Source organism: Aythya fuligula, chromosome 15 (genome assembly GCF_009819795.1).
Source record: "Aythya fuligula isolate bAytFul2 chromosome 15, bAytFul2.pri, whole genome shotgun sequence".
NCBI lineage: Eukaryota > Metazoa > Chordata > Aves > Anseriformes > Anatidae > Aythya > Aythya fuligula.
Window position 1 is genome coordinate 15,852,043 of NC_045573.1, and position 18,370 is coordinate 15,870,412.

The following is an 18,370-nucleotide window of genomic DNA, read 5'->3' on the forward strand; positions in this document are numbered from 1 at the left end:
CTTTATTTTGAAGAGCGTGAGGTAAATGAGGGGCTCAGACACAAAGGAACTCCGGTTGCCAACACCGGATCGGAACCGTGCCTCACGCCGCGCAAACGGACGATGCACAACGGCGACCCCCCGGCGGTGCAGCAGGGCCGCCCGGCAGCCATCTTCCCCGGGCAGCAGGGCCTGGGCCGGGCGGCGGCGGCGCCGTGCGGGGCGGGGACGAGCCCCGCCGCCGGGTCAGGGGGCGGCCGCCTGTCAGTGCCAGCAGCCGGGGGAAGCCCGAGGCGGGGCAACGCCTCGCCCGGCTCGGGGACGGCTCCGGCGCCAAGATGGCAGGACCGCCCCGCCCCGCCCTCACGGCCCCGCGCCGCCGCCGCCGCCGCCTCAGGGCCCCCGGGGCCGCTCAGGGCCGCGGTCCCGGCGGGGGGCGAGGGGCGGCCGCGGGCGGAGCCGCCTCAGGGCTGCCGCCAGCGGGAGGGGCAAGGCCGGGCCGACGGCCGGGGGGAGGGGGCGGGAAGGGAGCCCCACTGCGCCTGCGCCTGGCGGCCGGCGACGTCTGCGCACGGGTCTGTGACGCCATGACCAATCCGCGGCCCGCCCCCGCCCCTCGTGACGCGGCGCGTTGATGGGCGTGCGGGACAGCCAATGGAACGGGGCGCTGCCGTTCAAACCGGAGGTGCCGGGGCAACAGCGGCCAGTTGTGCTGCGGGGCGGGCGTTGGGCGGCGGCGCGTTCCCGGGCGGCTCCGCCGGGCTTTTACTGTGCTCGGGGCGGCGCCGGCGCTCAGTGTGTGCGCAGCCGACTGACGGAGCGGGCCGGGCCGCGCCCGGGAGCATGGGGGTGAGGTAGGGCCGGGCCGGGCGAGGAGGAAGAGGCAGAGGCGAGCGGGGCCGGCCGGCGGGGCCGGGCCTGCGCGGCGGGGTCGCGGAGCCGGCCGGAGGATGGAGGACAAGAAGGAGGAGGGCGAGGCGGAGATCCAGGAGCACGGCCCCGAGCACTGGTTCAGCAAGTGGGAGCGGCAGTGCCTGGCCGAGGCCGAGCAGGAGGAGGCGCTGGCCCCGGAGCTGCAGGACGAGGCGGCGGCGCAGCCCGAGCACAAGCAGCAGAAGCTCTGGCACCTCTTCCAGAACTCGGCCACCGCCGTGGCGCAGCTCTACAAGGGTGAGCGGGGACGGGGGGCGCCCGCCGGGGGGGGCTGGGGGTGGTGGGAAGGGCCGGGGACGAGGGGGCCGCCGGCCCCGAGCGAGGCCGGGCGGGGGCCGCGCACAGCGGAGGGGGGAGCCCGGCGGTGCGGGGCCGGGCCGGGAGGGGGGCCCCGGGGTCGGGAGCGGGGCCACAAAGGGGCTGCGGCGGCGACAGCGGCCTGGGCAGGGGGAGGAGCGGGCTTCCGGCCCGGGGCTCCGCGCCCGTCCATAGAGGCAGCCGGGAAAACAAAATGGCGTGAGGGGCGAGCCGCCGCCGCTGCCCGGCCCGCGCCCGTAGCGGCCCCCAGCGGAGGGGCCCGGGCCGGCTGCCGAGGCCCGGCCGGGGGCTCGGCCCCGGGGGGAGGCCGGAGAGGGCCACGGGGCGCCCGGGGGCGGCTCCGGGGGAGGGCGGCCTCGGCGGGGGGCCGCGCCCGGAGGGTGCCGGGCGGCGGGGGCGAGCCCCGCGGAGGGCCCGGGGAGCTGCGGGGGCGGGAGGGTTGGGGGGAGGCCGGCCCTGCCCGCGGCGGCTCCTGCCGCCCAGCCCGGGGAAGAGGCTCCGACAAAATGGCGAAGTGAGGGGCCGGCCCCATTGTGCGGCGGGGGCTGCGGGCGGGGGCAGGGCACGGCGCTTCCCCGTCGGGCTGCGGCCGCCGCCTCCGCCGTGCCCGGTGCCCCGGTCGGGGCCGCAGCCGGTCCGTCCCTCCCGGCCCCGCTCCCGAGTTGCCTTTGGAAGGTGGAACAAAATGGCGAAACCTAACATGGCCGTTCGGAGTTAGTGACTCCAAAATAAACAGCGTGTGTCCTTCCTTCCCTGCAGACCGGGTGTGCCAGCAGCCGGGGCTCTCCCTCTGGGTCCCCTTCCAGAATGCAGCCACTGCGGTCACCAACCTCTACAAAGGTAAGGGGCTGCTCCCACTGCCCTGGCAGCCCTCCTTGCCGAGTCCCACTCGGCCTCCTGCCTCGGCTTACTCATAAATAGGGACTGTTAATGTCTCTTATTCATGCTGATAAAATCTAACCCGAGACTGCTTCCTGAATCTTGCAAGTTTTCCCAGGGCCACTTTAGCTGACAGTAGTTGAATCTTTTCTGTTGCCTGATGCTAGTGATTAACAACTTAAAAGCTGTTTTATTCTGAGACCCTTGAAAGTGGGTGCTACTAATCTGCCTTGTGAATTCAAGGGGAGAGTGCAATAGCTTCTTTAGTACTGAAATTTCCTGCATATTGTGTATTTCATGGTGTATTAAATGTTGGGATATCAGTATGATAAATGCATATCTGTGAAGTATAAGTTAGGTTTAGTATTTGCAGAGTCCTGCATAGTTGCTTTGTGGCGAAAATAAAACTTGTTCTTGTGACAGTGAGGCTTCCTAAATAAGCCTCCTGGTTTATTTTAAGCACCTGAATCATGTAATGACTGTGTCTAGGGTGTCTATAAGAAAGCAATGTTAGCCAGAGCTTTGATAAGAATGCACTTTGTACGTGGCTGTGCTTTTGTGCTGTTTGACTATGCTTCTGTTGATCAAGGCCTGCTTCTGAACTCTGATGTTCTTTGGGTTGACATAAGAATTCTTTGCTGCAGAAGAATCAGTCAGTGGCTTCTAATTTGGTCAAAAGATTGTGCAGAAATAATTTGTTGGAGTAGAGGCTTGAATTGGCACAATATGAATCCCATTATTACTGTCTTCCATTACTGGGAAGAAACAGAGTAAGTTCCAAACTTGTTTTTCTGATAGAAGTTTTCCATACTTTTTGAGTTCTGGGGGTGTTTTTTCCTTGGTTTGTACAGTAATACTTGTATATCCTGCAAGTTTTTTGCTTGAGTTCCCTGGTTTGTGGGAATTGCTTTAAACAACTGAATTTAGTAATGTTTGTGATAGCTTATCATGTTTCTGACAAATGTGGTTAAAGCAAAGAGTAAATGAAGGTAAATAACCCTCACCGATAGAGACTTGACTCTCCTGCAAAAAGTGCATGTGAATATTGTATATGTGTGATAGGTCGTATAAAGGGGCATTAGTTAACAGCACAAAGTTGGCCTGAGAGAGTTGGTCACCAAAACATGGCCTGGGACACCAGTCATGTGAGCATGCAGCTGGAGTAGCAGTGGATATTTGTCTGTTTCACAAAATGTGTTGGCCTTTACAGCATCCTTGCTACGAAGTTTAAGGCTGCTTATTTTTGCTGAAATCAGTTGATTACTTTTGTTATAGGCAAAATGAGGCCTATCTTTCCCTGCAATAATGTGATTAACAGATGAATGAGTGGTTTGTCAAGTATTAGGGAAACTAGAATTTAAGTAGGAAGCAGTCTTCAGCCAGGTATGACTTAATACTTCAAAAAGTAGCTCTGGAAGTCTTTCCTTAGAATGGTCTCAGTGCTGAAGTAATACTACAGTCTGTCTTCAAATTTTCACTTAACCTCCTAAGTGGAGATATTTGAGAACATGCCTAGAACCATCTATGACCAATGTCATACCCCATAAGTTGGAGTTTCTTAAAGTGAATTTGCCTTTAGTGATAAACTGCTCATAAATATCCTGTGGCTTCTCGCATACTCAGATTTGATTTGGAAGAGTTTTGACAAAGCATTGTAGAATTACTTGGTATGGCTAAGGATTGCAAACTGTCTTGCTCCATTAACAGATTTCTGATTTGCTAACTGAGGCATCCAAAGCTTTACAGTAGCAACACAAGGAACAACGTGTTAGGAGAATGTCATGGTATCTTGAATATCAGTGTTTTTTTTCTTTAAAATAGATTAAAAGTTGAATATACCACAGTGTGCAGGTCTTGGATTGCCAGTCTCAGAATGGGTGCTGGTGATCAAGGCCTAACTGAAAGACAAGACAACAGACTTTCTTCCAGGTGGCAGTGAAGAAGTGAAGGTTTGTTTTCTAAGGTAGGGCTTGGAACTTCAGAGCACTGTAGAAAGTTTTAGTCATTAGAATGACTTTCTGAGCCTGTTGTTTACCTTATTAATAAAAGCTGTATTTTTGGTGGTGGTAGTACTTCATAATTGCAAAATGTAGGCAGCTTGACTGTGTGTGTATTTTGCCATCTGAACTTTGTAAACAAAGCAGCCATAGCTTTTAATGCAAGTCTAATCTTTCCCAGGGTAACAATGCTTGAAATTTGTCCAGGCTACATCAGTAGTCAGTGTTTGACCTCATAACAATTTCTAGTTAGCCCTTTGTTAAGTGTTCTTGTATACAAGAGCAGGTTGTTGATGTAAAGTTGGGCTCTTTATTTCTTAGGACTTTCTCAAGGTATTTCAGGAAGGGATTAAATGAATGCTGCCAGTTTCCAAACTAGCTTTTACTAGTGCATTGGAGTCTTAGATGCTGTGGAGCATAAAATGGCTGGAGGAGTGATCTGTTATGTTGCCATTGCTTTGACAGGAATTAGCAATTGTAAGTCTTCTAGTCCTTTGGTTACAAAGCAGCATAGGGAAAAATACTCAATAAAGAGTGCATGGAAGTAATGTGTTAATGTTCTCAGGGTACCTGTACAGCTTACAGTAAAGCCTTGCGGCTTTTAAAGTATGATTAGTTTGAGATGTTTCTGCTGGTAAGTTGTATTCTGTTTGGAGAGCATTTGGTAGTGTTGGTTTTAGTGGTCTCTTCTGGGGGTTGTGCACTGGTGACTTAAATGCCATTCTTAAACATTTTAAGTGATTATTCTTGATTTTTGTATGTGAGAACTAGGTTAGATGTATATGTCAGTTTGCCTGTAAACCAATGTCTTGAACAGCTGTTCTTAAATTTCTTAAAAGCTGGCTGCCCAGAACAGTATTACATTAGACTTCATTAGTAATGCAAGAATACAAAAAGCAGTTTTAATTAGCCTTGCCAGGTTAAAAAAATGTGGAAATAGAATAAGTGGAATTGGAATGGATACTATTTTGCTTTTAATGGAGTAAGAGCTAACATGGTGGCAGCTTCTACAAAATTGAAAGGGTTGCTGGCAAAGCTCTGAATCTATCTCAAGATAGGCATTTCTGAGTAGAGAAATACGGCTTGTCCCACCTCTTACTTTTCTGTGAAATTTTCTTGTTATTAAACTAGTAGCCAGAAATGTACTTACTGAAGTTTGAAAGCAATGCAAATAATTTAGGAGTGCCTTTTAGAGGTGAAATGTACTTTTGTACACAGATGACCATTAACATGAATGGGGAATTCAATTGCTTTTTGTAGCAGGTTTAATTACAAGCAGCACACTTCAAGCTTCTGTGTATTAAACTTTTAATGGGCCCTAAATAGGGAAAGAAAACTTGAGGCTTCCTTTGTGAATGTTGCTGCCTAATGGAAAGTCATTGGGGATACTGCTTTATTTTTTCAAAAACTATGGTCTCCTGCAAATTGTTTCTGCAGAGATCTTAAATTAGAGGGACTCTAAAGAAATTGAAAATTCCTTCTGTTGGAATTGAGAAAATGTTATTCCTTTATGTGGGTTTTTCTAACTGTGCTGATTTCCTTCAAGAACGCAGTCAAAACATGCAGCTGCTCCTTAAGCCAATACTTGTCTGTTAAGTACCTGTTTCAGACTGACCACCTCTGATCATAATGTTCATACAGTATGATTTACTAAATAGTGCTGTACTGTTGACATGTAGTATAGCAAATGTGCTATTTCTGTGGTGTTTGGGTTGTTAACTTTCTGACTTGTAACATTGGATGGGAAGTGGAACTCCTGTTAGTGTTCTGTTTTGGTTTAATATGCATCATTCCATAATGACAGGTAGAAGAAATGCTTAATGCTTATGGTTGACAGGAAGCCATATTGGTGATGTACCATGCTGTGTGTTTCACCTGTAACATGTACTAAGAATACTTTTCTGTCTTCTTGCAGAGAGTGTGGATGCCCATCAGCGAAGCTTTGATGTAGGAATTCAGATTGGCTATCAGCGTCGGAATAAGGATGTGTTAGCGTGGGTTAAAAAACGCAGAAGAACTATTCGTAGAGAAGACTTGATCAGCTTCCTATGTGGAAAAGTTCCTCCTCCAAGAAATTCTAGAGCTCCCCCAAGACTGACTGTAGTATCCCCTAACCGAGCTACTTCCACAGAAACTAGCTCATCTGTAGAGACTGATTTGCAACCCTTCCGTGAAGCCATAGCTCTGCATGGTAACAGTAATTTTTTCAATACTACTTGGTTAAAATTGGGTGGGGATTCTTAAAGTGTCTTCCTCTTATGCTTTGGCACTTGGTCACTGTAGGTGTCCTAATGTCATGTACCCGTGTTCCAGCTGAAGGTATTTACCTAATTCTCTAAGAGCAGTTCTGCATGTATAAAGCTTGTTAGTAACTAAAAAGTTGCATTGTCACATTTTGAGTAAGGAAAAGGTACTGTATAAAAATACACTTTGGATCCTAACAGAGTTCAGAGCTATAGAACTAAGTATCAACTTCTGGTAGCATTTCTGAAGCACAAAGAGACTTGGCATTTGTACCAATGCTAAAGTAAACAGAATTCTTGGAAAATTATAATACTATGCTAGCAACTAGTTAAATATTAAGTTTTGGCTAGTTGCAAGTAGCTAACAGATCTGTGCAGGGTAGGGGAGGTAATCCAATGTCTGGAATTTTGTCTTTGGGGAACCTTAACTCACTCTAGTGTCCTCTTTTTGTTCTGCACAAGTTAATACAGTGGTTTTCTGCTTCAAGAAGTACACTGGAAAGGGGTGTTGTAGGCTCACCTCACTGCAAGAGTCCTGTTCAGAACTCAGTTCTAGTTCCCTGTCTTAGTATGTGAGAATTCTGAAGACACTGAGCTTCCTTGCTGTCATCAGCAATGGTGGTGGTGTAGATTTTTCTAAGGTAAGGATGTTCAGTAGCTAGTTCTGCATTGAACTTCTTCCTTGCAAGTCATAAAATGTATTTAAGGTGAAAAGAAGCAGTTCACCTATGTATTTTGTCTTCTAAAAAATGCTGAAGGGTAGCAGATAGCTTGAAGTGTCAGTAGTTAGAACATTCATGAAGACTTCTAGATGAAACTCTAGAAATAACTCTGGAAGAATAAACAATCTGTACTGTATAATCCTCAGTGGGAATAGAATTAATGAGTTAACTAGATTAGTGGATTCCTGAAAATGCAGTCTTTGCTTCTGCTCTGTGGCAGTTTTTCAAGATACATAAGCCAGACACTGTTACTGTCTAGGTGACAGCCTCATACCAGCAGCCTGGTATTGTTTGCTGCTCTGTTGCCATTTCAATGAAGCATGCTGCTGCCACCTAGTCATGTAGTATTTGGCAGTTTTCCTTCTCATACTGGAGGCTGGTTAGAGAATTGTGTACCAGTACTGCTTATTCACTAGGTTAAGCTGATTTCATCAAGGCAACTGCTGCAGATGCATATCAATGCAGATAGTTCTCTCAAGCACAGTCAGCTTGTGTTTTCACTGGTAGTATAGTTATTTTCACAATCACAGAATTGAAGGGGTTGGAAGGGACCCTGAAAGATCATTGGGTCCAACCCCCCTGCCAGAACAGGTTCCTTAGAGCAGGTCCTTGTTTCTTAGCATCTGCTTGATAGAGGTATTTCATGGAAGTCACAAAACTGAAGGAGTAGTTAATGCAATATGAAAGACATAATGTTCAAGAGCACTGTGCGAAGTTCTCTGTCCTGTAATGCATTGTAGGGGCTGGAAGTGTATTTGCCATCAGGTGGTTGACAAGATTACATGTCTGTCACCTGGATTAATTTTTCCCCAATATCAGTTTATATCTGGTCTTTCTTACTACTTATGCTACTCCTTTAGTGACTAAGCTTGTGTTGGGCCCCATAATTGTTTTTAGGTTGTTGCTTTCAATGAGCATTCCTACATCTACTTCCTGTCCTTTAGGGAACTAGTGGCCAAACTACTCCTGAACTACTATCCTATTTATCATTGGTTTTCTCAGAACTATTTTTGAAACCTGTGAATGATCTGCAGGTGTTCATAATTTGAAGTACTTTGTAGGGCTGTGCATGTGCATTTTTGTCAGGCTGTTTAAATGTGATCTGCTTCTAAGCATTGTGAGAAAACTTGATGATAGTAGTAATCTTAGCAAGTGTTCAGGATTAAGGCTTTAAGCAGAGTTTTTGGCTACTGTGTAAAGAAGTGGCTTTTTATGCTGATAGGTTTCCTGTGGAAGTGGAGTATTTCCTCTATTGGTAGCACGGATGGGTTGAAACAGTTGGGGGTGATACTGAAATTTGCTGTTTTAAGCATGGTCTTGTTTAATGAAACAGATGAGCATGCATTTAAGGCACAAAATAAGCTATGAAGCTTTAAGCTGTAGCTGTGCATGAAAGTGTTCTAAACCTGTATTTTTAACCTTGCCTCCTCAGTGTTAAACCTCGTTTTATCTCGCCTATATTGTAGCTTAGCAAGATGGTTAATGGCTTTCTTGACAAAAGCTAGGGATTTCAAAACAAACTTCATTTTGTGATATTTGGGGAGGACTCTTTACAGTAGCTAAAAACAATGTTAAGGCAAGCTACACTTGGAAAAAGCTTTTATAGTATGTGATCTATCTCTTCACAGTGTAGTTATATCAGTAATGGACCTGTTACTGAAATCCTGTAGTGTAACTTACGGGTACTGTAGGATGAGTTTTTTGGAATGAACTAATATTGAGTCTACTCTGGCAAGTAGAAATGTTAGCCTTCCATTATTGTTGTACTGGAGGGTACCCTTGAAATCAAGTATGGCTAGAAACTCATTATTAAAGACTAACTTTTCAGATCTTAAACATTGAGCAGTTAGCTCAAGGTAATGTATGATCTCTTACCCAAAGGTCCAAGTGGATGTTTCTGAAACTTGAAGAGCTGCATCTAATGTCAATCAACTCTTTTAGATGTGATAATGAAAAATATTTTTGTTCAGCTCTTCAAAGTTGAGTTTTAACATCCACCTAACCCTAAATCATTCTTGCAGTTAGCATAGATGTAGATGCATTTTTATGTACTTCCTGAATGTGTATTAATGTATCCCAGTTCTGTAAAAGAAGACTTTCAAATAAAGATTACATCAAATTGAGCTGACAATAGTAAAATTCCCCAAAGTTGACATGTGCCTGGTTACTTCCTGTCTTGATATAGCTAACATGCTATGTTTGTCTGCAGGACTGCATGTTATGTGCTGGTGGTTCTCCACATACTGCTTGTAAATGATATTTGATTTTTAATCTGGGATGTTATCCATGCTCTACAAACTAGTCTTTCAGCATAATGGGAGAAAGTGCTATAACTTCAGCAAGACGTGAAGCAAGCCTAGGAAGGCAATATTGAAAAGCAGTGTACTTAATACTAAAAATGATGCAATGGGGTCAGCAGCACAGTTGAGGGAGTGTTACTGCTTTTGCTTTTTAGCTTTAATGTTGATGTATTTCACTAATTCAGTCCCCAACAGGTGGGGCAAACCCTTATGTTATTATGTGTATGTGTGTGGCTTGGTTCCTTTAAAACCCTAAACTTCCATTAGGTCTTACCTTGTCTTGAAATATTAAATTGCGATATAGAGTGTCTTTAGTTTAAAAAAAAAAGTGGTGAAGAAACAGCTGGTGGAAGTTGAAATGGGAGGACAGTACAGGTTAGTTTCCTAGGGTTTAAATTGGCATGAAGGTTCTGTATATGCCTGTCACAGGATTGTATGATGTGCTGCTGAAAGTTGGTCTATGAGCAGTTATGTAGAAGTACAGCATAGAAGGGTGAGAAGGATCTATGTATTGATCTGTATGTATCTTGGGTTAATTCCTGCTTTAGGTGAACTTAATGTGGATGTTCCTTTTGATACTTGCTGATTAAAACATCTGGAAAACAGTAGTTAATACTGCTCTGCTGAGCAGTAGTTAATCAGGATATGATCCTTTTGTAGTGACCTGAAGTAACTTATTGTGGATATACATGTATATAGTGCAGGTAAAACTTCAGCTTGCAGTTCATAAAGCTTCAGTTAAGTCAGTGCTAATATATACTATGACTGGAAATGAGAAGTTCTAAGCAGTGTGATGGTGTGAGCCATATTCCTACTTTTCCTAGTAGTGTTATAAAATGATCTAGATGCATTTTTCAGATGCAAGTAGGTTTTTGTGAAAAAAGGAAGAGCAGGAATAAGAATGTAAGTAGTAGTGTAAAGTATTTTGGATATGGCATGCAGTTCTGTAAGTTTTAAAAAGGAGAGAAATACATGTTTCTTAAGTGTCTGTGGTGAAGAAGATTTCTAATGTAGGAAGTGAGAGACTTCAGAGGTAAGTATGGGGTAAGGAAAGAACTAAAGCCTTAGTAGCTATTTGAATCTGTCCTGTTGTGTAGATAAAAACTAATGTGCCTGTGATTAGGTCCTGTTAATCACAGTATAGAAGTTTGAGGCTGTGAAATGGTGTTGCTAACAATCATGTAATCTTTCTTAGTATATCTATATTACTGCCTCCTTTACTGCTTTAAATGTTTAAATGCTTTGGTAGATGTGTTGAAATACATTGAAAACTTTATCTCAGAATAATTCACAATAAATGGGTTTTGAGATTCTTTTTACATGACCACTTCTTTACTAGAAGAAATGAACTGTGGATCATTGCTTCAAAAAGGTGCTCTGTCAACAAGAACCACGTCTCTTCAGTTGCATTGCTGAGTGTCTTTGAAGACACTGCTTCCATGAAATGGCAACTTGAGGTTTCAGTACATGCCTTGAATTTTCTTTGACTTTCCCATATTAGTTTGATTGCTTGGTCTTAAACTGTAATGCATTTGTAATGCTATGTAATACAGTAACTGCTAGTAACTGAGACAACAGACTCACAGAGTAACAATTTTAGTGTACTATGTAAAGACTTGCTTATTACATCAGTATTACTAAATGTTGGTACCAGATGCAAAATTAAACAGTAATAGAAGTATGATATAATGTCCTCAAGTTCTGATCTCTGTAGAAACTAAATCAAAATGACTCTTCTGCCTTTGGCACCAGGTTTGATTGAAGTTTTTACCTTCCAAATAGTTTCCTAGAGGGTGGTATTGAATTTAAATTTGCATTGGTTCAGTATTATGTAAATATTGAAGAATAAATGCCTGCTTGAGGCATTGCTTGCAAACCCTGTGTGTTTTAGAATGTGTTGCAGCATATTGGATATGTATTTTAATTCTAAATTTGTATCTATTGTTTAAAAATGCTCCTTACTTGATAAAGCTCTATTTAAAAACAGCTCTTGGGTGCCTAAAAACATGTTCATAGCTCACAGGACAGTTTTTTGTTTTATTTAGAATACACTTGTGATTTTTAAAAGAACACAATGACCATTTAATTAAGAGCTGCATGTAACAACAGTAGATAACTGATATAAGTAGTGTAAGCTGGTGATTCTCAGTGGAAGTAACAGTACTGAACCTGTGTTCAGAGCAGTTTGATTTGGAATCAGTGTGGGGAAGTTTTCACAAAGTATCAACTAGGCTTTGAAATGATGTCAGAACATCCACTCTCTGTGCTGTCAGTTTTTTCCAACTGAAATGCATGGGATGAACTCATGCTTTAAGGTATATTGTATCAGTTGAAATTAAACTTACTGCTGTCTTTGAATTGTGCAGTGATTTGTAACCTACCCAACTTTCTGCTCTTCAAGTACTTTCTGCCACTGTACATGGCAGATAACTACAGGATTCTAGTCAGGCTTTAAAACATGCTTCTTCGAAGTATGCACAGTATATCCTGTAATACTGAAAGAATGAGCTTTAATTATTAATTCAGCATTAATGTACAACAGTGAAATGGGTGGACCTGCCCCATCCTGATTTGTGTATTCACCTGCTGTCACTGCAGCTGGGTTTGGAAGCAATTTATCTTCTACCTGAGGTATTTAGTGGTTTTTTTTTTTTCTTAAACTCTTTGTCAGGAGATACTGTGTACTGTAGATAGCAGTCTAGGTGCTATTTCATAACTTGACAAGTGGTCAGGTTTCTGACTGGTTTGTTTAATGGCAGAGATATTCAGGGACCAAACCTGAAACAGAGGAGATTATCTAACTTAATACATGCTGACTGAGGGAATGTGTATGCTGTGTGCTGCATTTGTTGCAATGCAGCCTAGCTCTAGTAAAGAATAGGAATATCAGACTTTCAGAGCACACTTCTAATACTTTAATACCTACATGGAATGTAGTTCATCTGGTCAAGAAACATGCAGGATGTAAACTGTTCTGTCAACTGTTCTGCCAGGTAACTGAATTTCTCCTAACCCCAAAGCAGAGCTTGTGTATAAGGTAGCTTCTACAGCTGAGCTTCACGGAGCCTTTGAAGCCAGTTGTTTGACCTATTGGCAGCTGATAGGTAGGGTTGGGTTAGGCTTTACTTGTCCCTGTGTGGCTGCTGGCTGCCTAGCTGACTGCATATGATGTGGCAGTGCACACAGATCAGAGTGTGTGTGATGGCTGGACAAAGGTACAGGGTGCTTGTGACTGGTGAAGACATCGAAGAGCTCAAGATAGTCAGGGTTACTAATAAGGAAGTCCTATTGGAGAACTTAATTTACTTGTTCTCACTGCTAGAAAGTCTACTGATCTAGATCTTGTTCTGTCATTCTCACAATTCCTGCTGTGATAGTTTTCTAGGGCTAGTAGACTTTTGTACTCTTTAATATTGGTATGAAGCAGTTAGGACAGTGAAGATACTAAGCTCTTGCTTAGAGTATAGCCTGAATTTCAAGTAGAGAAGGACTATTAGTCTTGCATGTCCTGACCCTGTTTTGGAATGTCCTGTTCTTGCTAGCTAAGTTGTTACTGAGGAGATGTTTAAATCAGCATGATGTATCTACAAGAAATTTACTTTAAACAAGAAAAATAAACAGTAACACCCTGCTGTTGCTTTGCTTTATGTTCAGGTTACTTGTGACATTGTTTTGGATCAGAACTGCCAGTAGTAAATTTTGGGGGTTTGACATGTGGTTTTGCTTTGCTGATTAAATGCTCTTCTGAATACTAATGTGTTGGCTAATAGTGGTAGCCCTAAAGTAGTTTTTCATTATTTAAATGAGTTGCTGTGCAAATGTATCTATAATCTGATGTCATACTGCAGTTTTCTTCAGAATTAAGGGGACTTGATAAATAAACCCCTAGTAGGGAGACTTTCCTTCTGTGAAACTAATGGTTTAGGCTGAAGCCTTCACATTGGAGTAGCCTGTTCTGTGTGGTGTGTACACACTGCATAGCATGTCACTTGCTTATGGAGCTACCATTTATTGCAGTGTGCTGTTACAACCTCCTGTATAAGATCACTCTAAATATAAAAAGTGGTTCTTCTGATTTCTAGATGCACTAAATGCTGGGAAGGTGGACTAGACTTCAAATAAGTAGGTGTGGTACAAACAGAATGAAGTGCCTGTAATATATCACTAAGTTAACTCAGTATCATCCCTTCTACACAGAAGTGAACTTTCTTTACTGTTTGACCTAAATGCTCTTTCTGTTTTTCCCCCTAGGTCTTAGTGGTGCAATGGCTAGTATAAGTGTTCGCTCAAGTACCCCAGGCTCTCCTACTCACGTGAGCAGTGGCTCCAATGCTAGTCGAAGGAGAAATGGACTCCATGATGTTGATTTGAACACTTTCATATCAGAAGAAATGGCACTCCACTTGGACAATGGTGGAACTAGAAAGCGTACCTCAGCCCAGTGTGGCGATGTCATTACAGACTCACCAACTCATAAACGCAACAGAATGATCTAAACTGCAAAAATTTCAAACCCACCATGCTGCTTGAAAGCCACTTGATCCTCAGAGTACTATTGAAAAGGAAACATGAGGCCATCTTCCCATATTCACTGTTAAAGACAAATGAATTCAATAATTGCCATAAGAAGTTTTAGATATTACATTAGATGCCTCTTGTTACTGCGGCTTTCTTAAACTATATTCTTAGCAGAGGACATCAGATATTGTGTAGTAGTTAGCAAGATCATCATAGGTGAACATGTATCCGTTCCAAGGCTAAAAGTGACCTTACTTGTATTCTTAAAGGGAAAGGAAATTTCAGATGTTTATTTGGTTATAGAATGCTTTTTTTTGTCCTTTATTTCCTGCTGTGTTGAGTATTTGCTTAAACAGTATTGCCAGTTTGACTGAAATTGTCTACAACATGACTTGGCATCTTTGTCAAAACTGCAGGCTTCCATTTTTGCAGCACTGTACCATGCACCTAGTTTCTCTATAGTAACAGTGTGCAAGTTAAATATTGGACTGTACCCTTATTAGTTTTAAAAGCAGTTGATAATTCTGGTGATCGTGTGATAATGTAAAGAGGTGCTATGATGGTCATGCAATTAATACTTAATATTGAATCAATACAAGGATCTTTATTGGATTCACTTTGTGTGTTTTAGTGCTCTGAAGTAGCAATATTAAACTTCCCCAATTAACTTCATAGGCTTTTAAAACTTCAGTTTGAGGAAAATATATGTACTTATTGGTATTATCCTTGTGGTGGTAATACACAGTGCAGACTGCACCAGTGCTGACCTAAATTTAGAGGAAGATGTCCTGTAATTGGAAAATAGGCTTTTCTGTTCAGTATTAGTGGAGGGTAGGTTTTGTGTACACCCATATCCCATTTTACATTTCTTGTGAAGTAATTGCCCATTGCTGGGGAGGGGTGGGAGGAGAGGGAGTGCAGGGGAGTAGTTGGAAAAGGGGTGTTATCTTAACAAGTAAGACTTATGGTCATGTGGAAACTTGGGACTAACTTAAGGGTCTGTGTGATGCTATTTCCCTTGGGAGATGCACACAGGTTCTCTAAAGTGCTAAGAAAATAATTTAAAACTGGAAGTTAATTAAAGATCTGGATAAACATGCTGTAAGGCTGAATTAAAAAGGATAAATGGCTTTCTTTTCGTGTTGAGCTTACATTCATAGGATCAAACTCTGGCTGCCATAACTTAAGCATAATCTACAATTGAAATAAAGATCGAGATTGATCTGCAAATCAGTTTCTGAATGGGGAAGGATATGTCAAAGAACTTCTATGTAGCTACAAGAAGTATTTCCTTTTGGGTGGAGATTGAATTTCTGCCAAAGGAGGGGATAATACAGGAGGAATAGAACAATGAAGAGATCCAAACCTGCAAGTTGGGAAAGGGGTATTAGTGAGGTGGTATGCATGCCTAACTGGAAGCATATGCTGGTTTCTCTTACATGAAATCTAGCTATGCTAGATCCACAATACTAAATTCTGGTGTTCTAGCTAAGTTAAGGCACCTTGAGTTCTAATATACAGCTCTTCAAGACTTATGTTCTTGTACACTCAGATCTTTTTCGTATTATCTTCCCTGTTATTTGAGGCAGACTTAACTGTAGTCTTGTTCCTTTTTACCCTGATGTCCCTTCATTGGTGTTCTGTAGTCAAGGCAGGACAGCAATGATGCATTTAAAATTCTCAGAATTCAAGGCTCTTTAAGAGCAAGATTTCCTTGCTTTGTGGTGCTTCCATCAAATTTCTTTACATTGAAGAGCTCTCAAAGGTGTCAACAGTTGCACAGAGTTGCACAATATTATAGCTAGAGCTTCTGTAGTTTATGGGGCAAATATAAGATCTTTCCAAAGCAAGATAGTAAAAACTGTTCAAAACTCCCTACCTGTGTTACATAGCTGAACTTGCACATCACCTGAAGACTCAGTATACATTACTTTCAGTTACTGCTAATAACTACGATTCATAAGACTTTATGTAAAATATTAATACTGCATAAAACTAGTATTCATCTGGAGGCTACATTTTCAACTGGGACTTTGAAATAAGATAGTATCTAAATGTTAGTATTTATTTGGCTGAGAGAAGGATTTTTGTCCCAAAAGGAGAATCACAGGTTGGAATTGTGAACATAGAGGACACATGTGGAAACTGTTCTTCATCTATTCTGTTTGTTCATTACCTGGCTTGTACAATTAAGATGCTTATGCTCTGCAGCTTCTAACACTTTACTATTACATATAGTAAAGGTAACATAGTGGTGTCAGAGTTCTGCATACATGAACTAAAATACAGCAGTGCTTCTGGTCTAGCCCAAATAGACAGAGCCTTTTCAATTATTTCTTTCTTGCAGTTAAATCCTATTAATATTCTGAAGCATTATTTCAGCCTAGCACCACTTAAAACAAAATTTATCTGTATTTTTATTTGGTTTGTGCCATTTTTGAGAGAAAACATTAAACTAGTTGCAGTAATAGTTTTGCTTGTACTTTAAAGCTGTACCTTAAAGTATTTGGCAACTTGTTTGTTTTCCCATTTTAGTCCCCATTATTTGCTCTGTTAACCTCTGCCACAATGATCAAAAATGCATGTATTTACCTGATAAACACAGGGAGGACAGATTGTCTCAAGATGACAAAAGTTAAAGCCCAGTACTTATTGCTTTGAAGATTTCCTGTGCTAGTGTAGAAAATTGATGTGGAAAAATAGCATTTTGCTGTTACCCAAACTGTAGCTCCTGGAGCCAGAAACAAGTTGACTTTATGTAAGAAACACTGATTTGAGAACTGTTTTTGATTATTAAAAAAAGGTGCGTACTTTGCTTTCTCCTATGAATCGTATAGTTGACCGGTCTCTTCTCCATGTACATCAAATCTAACATGAATGTGCGGCAAGTTACATACAGTACATCCTGCACTGAAGCTACTGAGCTTGGCTTGCTTATTAATGAAGTAAGTTTTAAATGTTAAATTTAAAGCTATATTACAATAAAGTAATGCAAAAATGATTTTGGCTGAAACTGAAGTCCTGCAGTTAAACTTACTCAAATGTGGTTTACCCAGCTGGAGTAATAGAAACTAAGTCATAATAAACCTAATAAAAAAATAAATACAAATGTTAAGGCTGCTTGTAGTTATTGAGTAACATAGTCCATTGGAAAACCCCAAACTAGAAGATTAAAACCCACACCAGAAGATTAGAATGAGTCAGGCTTGTTTCTGCAGAGTAGAATTGTTCTTTAAGAATGTATTTTGATGGTGGTAGCTGTTTAAAACTAGTTATGCTGAAACTAGTTATGCTTAGGCTTTCTGTTGCCTCTTGGATCACAAGCTGCTCTTTTACAGGCTCTACTTACAAACTCCAGAGTCTTAATTGGGATGTTCTCTTTGCATTTGCACAAGGAATTTTGTGGAGTTCCCATGTCACACATCTAGGAAAAATGTTCAACTTTCTTAGAAATTTGTAATGTTAATTTTTGTAGTATAGCTTTTCTCTAGCCAGAGGGCTTTTTGGATGTATGTGTAGCTTTTTCTTCATGTGGCAGTCCCTAAACCTGTAAATGTTTTTCCACTTATTTTACTAGCAGGCCTTTGAATTTGTTTTTTAAGGGAAGCTTTATTTTACAGGAACTTCAATTTAAAAATGTTAATATTTTCCAACTTAAAATGTTCTAGGGGTGACCTAAAACTATTTTGAAGTGAGTACTGATAAGTCTTGCCAATGTTAGCCTAGAGCTAGTAATTTGATGGTAACTTTTTTGGCAGCATTAGGGAATGTACACCTGCCTTGTCTCACTGAATTCATTGCACCAGGTGGGGCTGATGTGGTTATCTGGGGAAGCCACAAGGCCCTGTGACTTTCTCCTTCCAGGTCCTCTCATTATTGAAGGTAATGGGGAATGTGCTGGCACTTGTTAGTAACTATTTTAACACCTGTCTTTGATTCTCCCTGTGTGCATTATAACTCCTTACAATGGAAGGGTCAAGCTGTGGATAGTGGGAGGCTGTTGAACTCCTTGACAGCTCACAAAGAAGTGGCTCTGTAGTGACCCTGATGCTTTCTGCTGTCTCGTGTTGGGCCCCTTTCAGACAATCTCAAAAGAAAAATCTGTCTCAAGCTCACAATAAAAGTAGTGAATAAACAAAGTGTACTTGTTTCTGTGTAGCATGGAAGCATCACCAAGGCATGGAAGAATCACCAAGGTCTGTTATAAAAGAAGCTTGGAGAATGAATGCTTTTGAGCGGGGAAGTATATTTCACCATTTTCTATAACTGTTCTGACCAGTGATGTTGCTTTTGTAGTTCATGCAGCAGTATCTTGGGTGGGTGTTGGAACACTGGGACTCATGCACAGAGGCTGCATTTAATTGTCCAAGATGGGGGTTGTGGTGAGGGAATGCACAAGAATATGGCCTTGTTGGAGCTGGCTCTGGCACTTGGGCATATGCTAGTTTGTAGTAAGGGGAGTACTGGTTAATTGGTTGTAG

General features: G+C 42.4%; 1 protein-coding gene across 1 annotated transcript; it reads left to right on the forward strand.

Moving 5' to 3' along the window:
* Positions 1–707: 707 nt before the first annotated feature.
* C15H16orf72 (chromosome 15 C16orf72 homolog) lies at positions 708–16,988 on the forward strand. The gene is made up of 4 exons (XM_032197332.1): positions 708–1,149; positions 1,990–2,070; positions 6,022–6,297; positions 13,623–16,988. The coding sequence occupies exons 1-4, from the start codon at positions 930–932 to the stop codon at positions 13,865–13,867; spliced, it is 822 nt and encodes a 273-aa protein (XP_032053223.1). The 5' UTR covers positions 708–929; the 3' UTR covers positions 13,868–16,988.
* Positions 16,989–18,370: the final 1,382 nt, after the last annotated feature.

Excerpts from the sequence above, each read along its gene's own strand:
- C15H16orf72 (XM_032197332.1), top strand. The coding sequence starts at position 930 with ATGGAGGACAAGAAGGAGGAGGGCGAGGCGGAGATCCAGGAGCACGGC. Across the intron at positions 1,150-1,989 it reads CGTGGCGCAGCTCTACAAGG|ACCGGGTGTGCCAGCAGCCG; the intron begins GTGAGCGGGGAC and ends CCTTCCCTGCAG. Across the intron at positions 6,298-13,622 it reads TGAAGCCATAGCTCTGCATG|GTCTTAGTGGTGCAATGGCT; the intron begins GTAACAGTAATT and ends TTTTCCCCCTAG.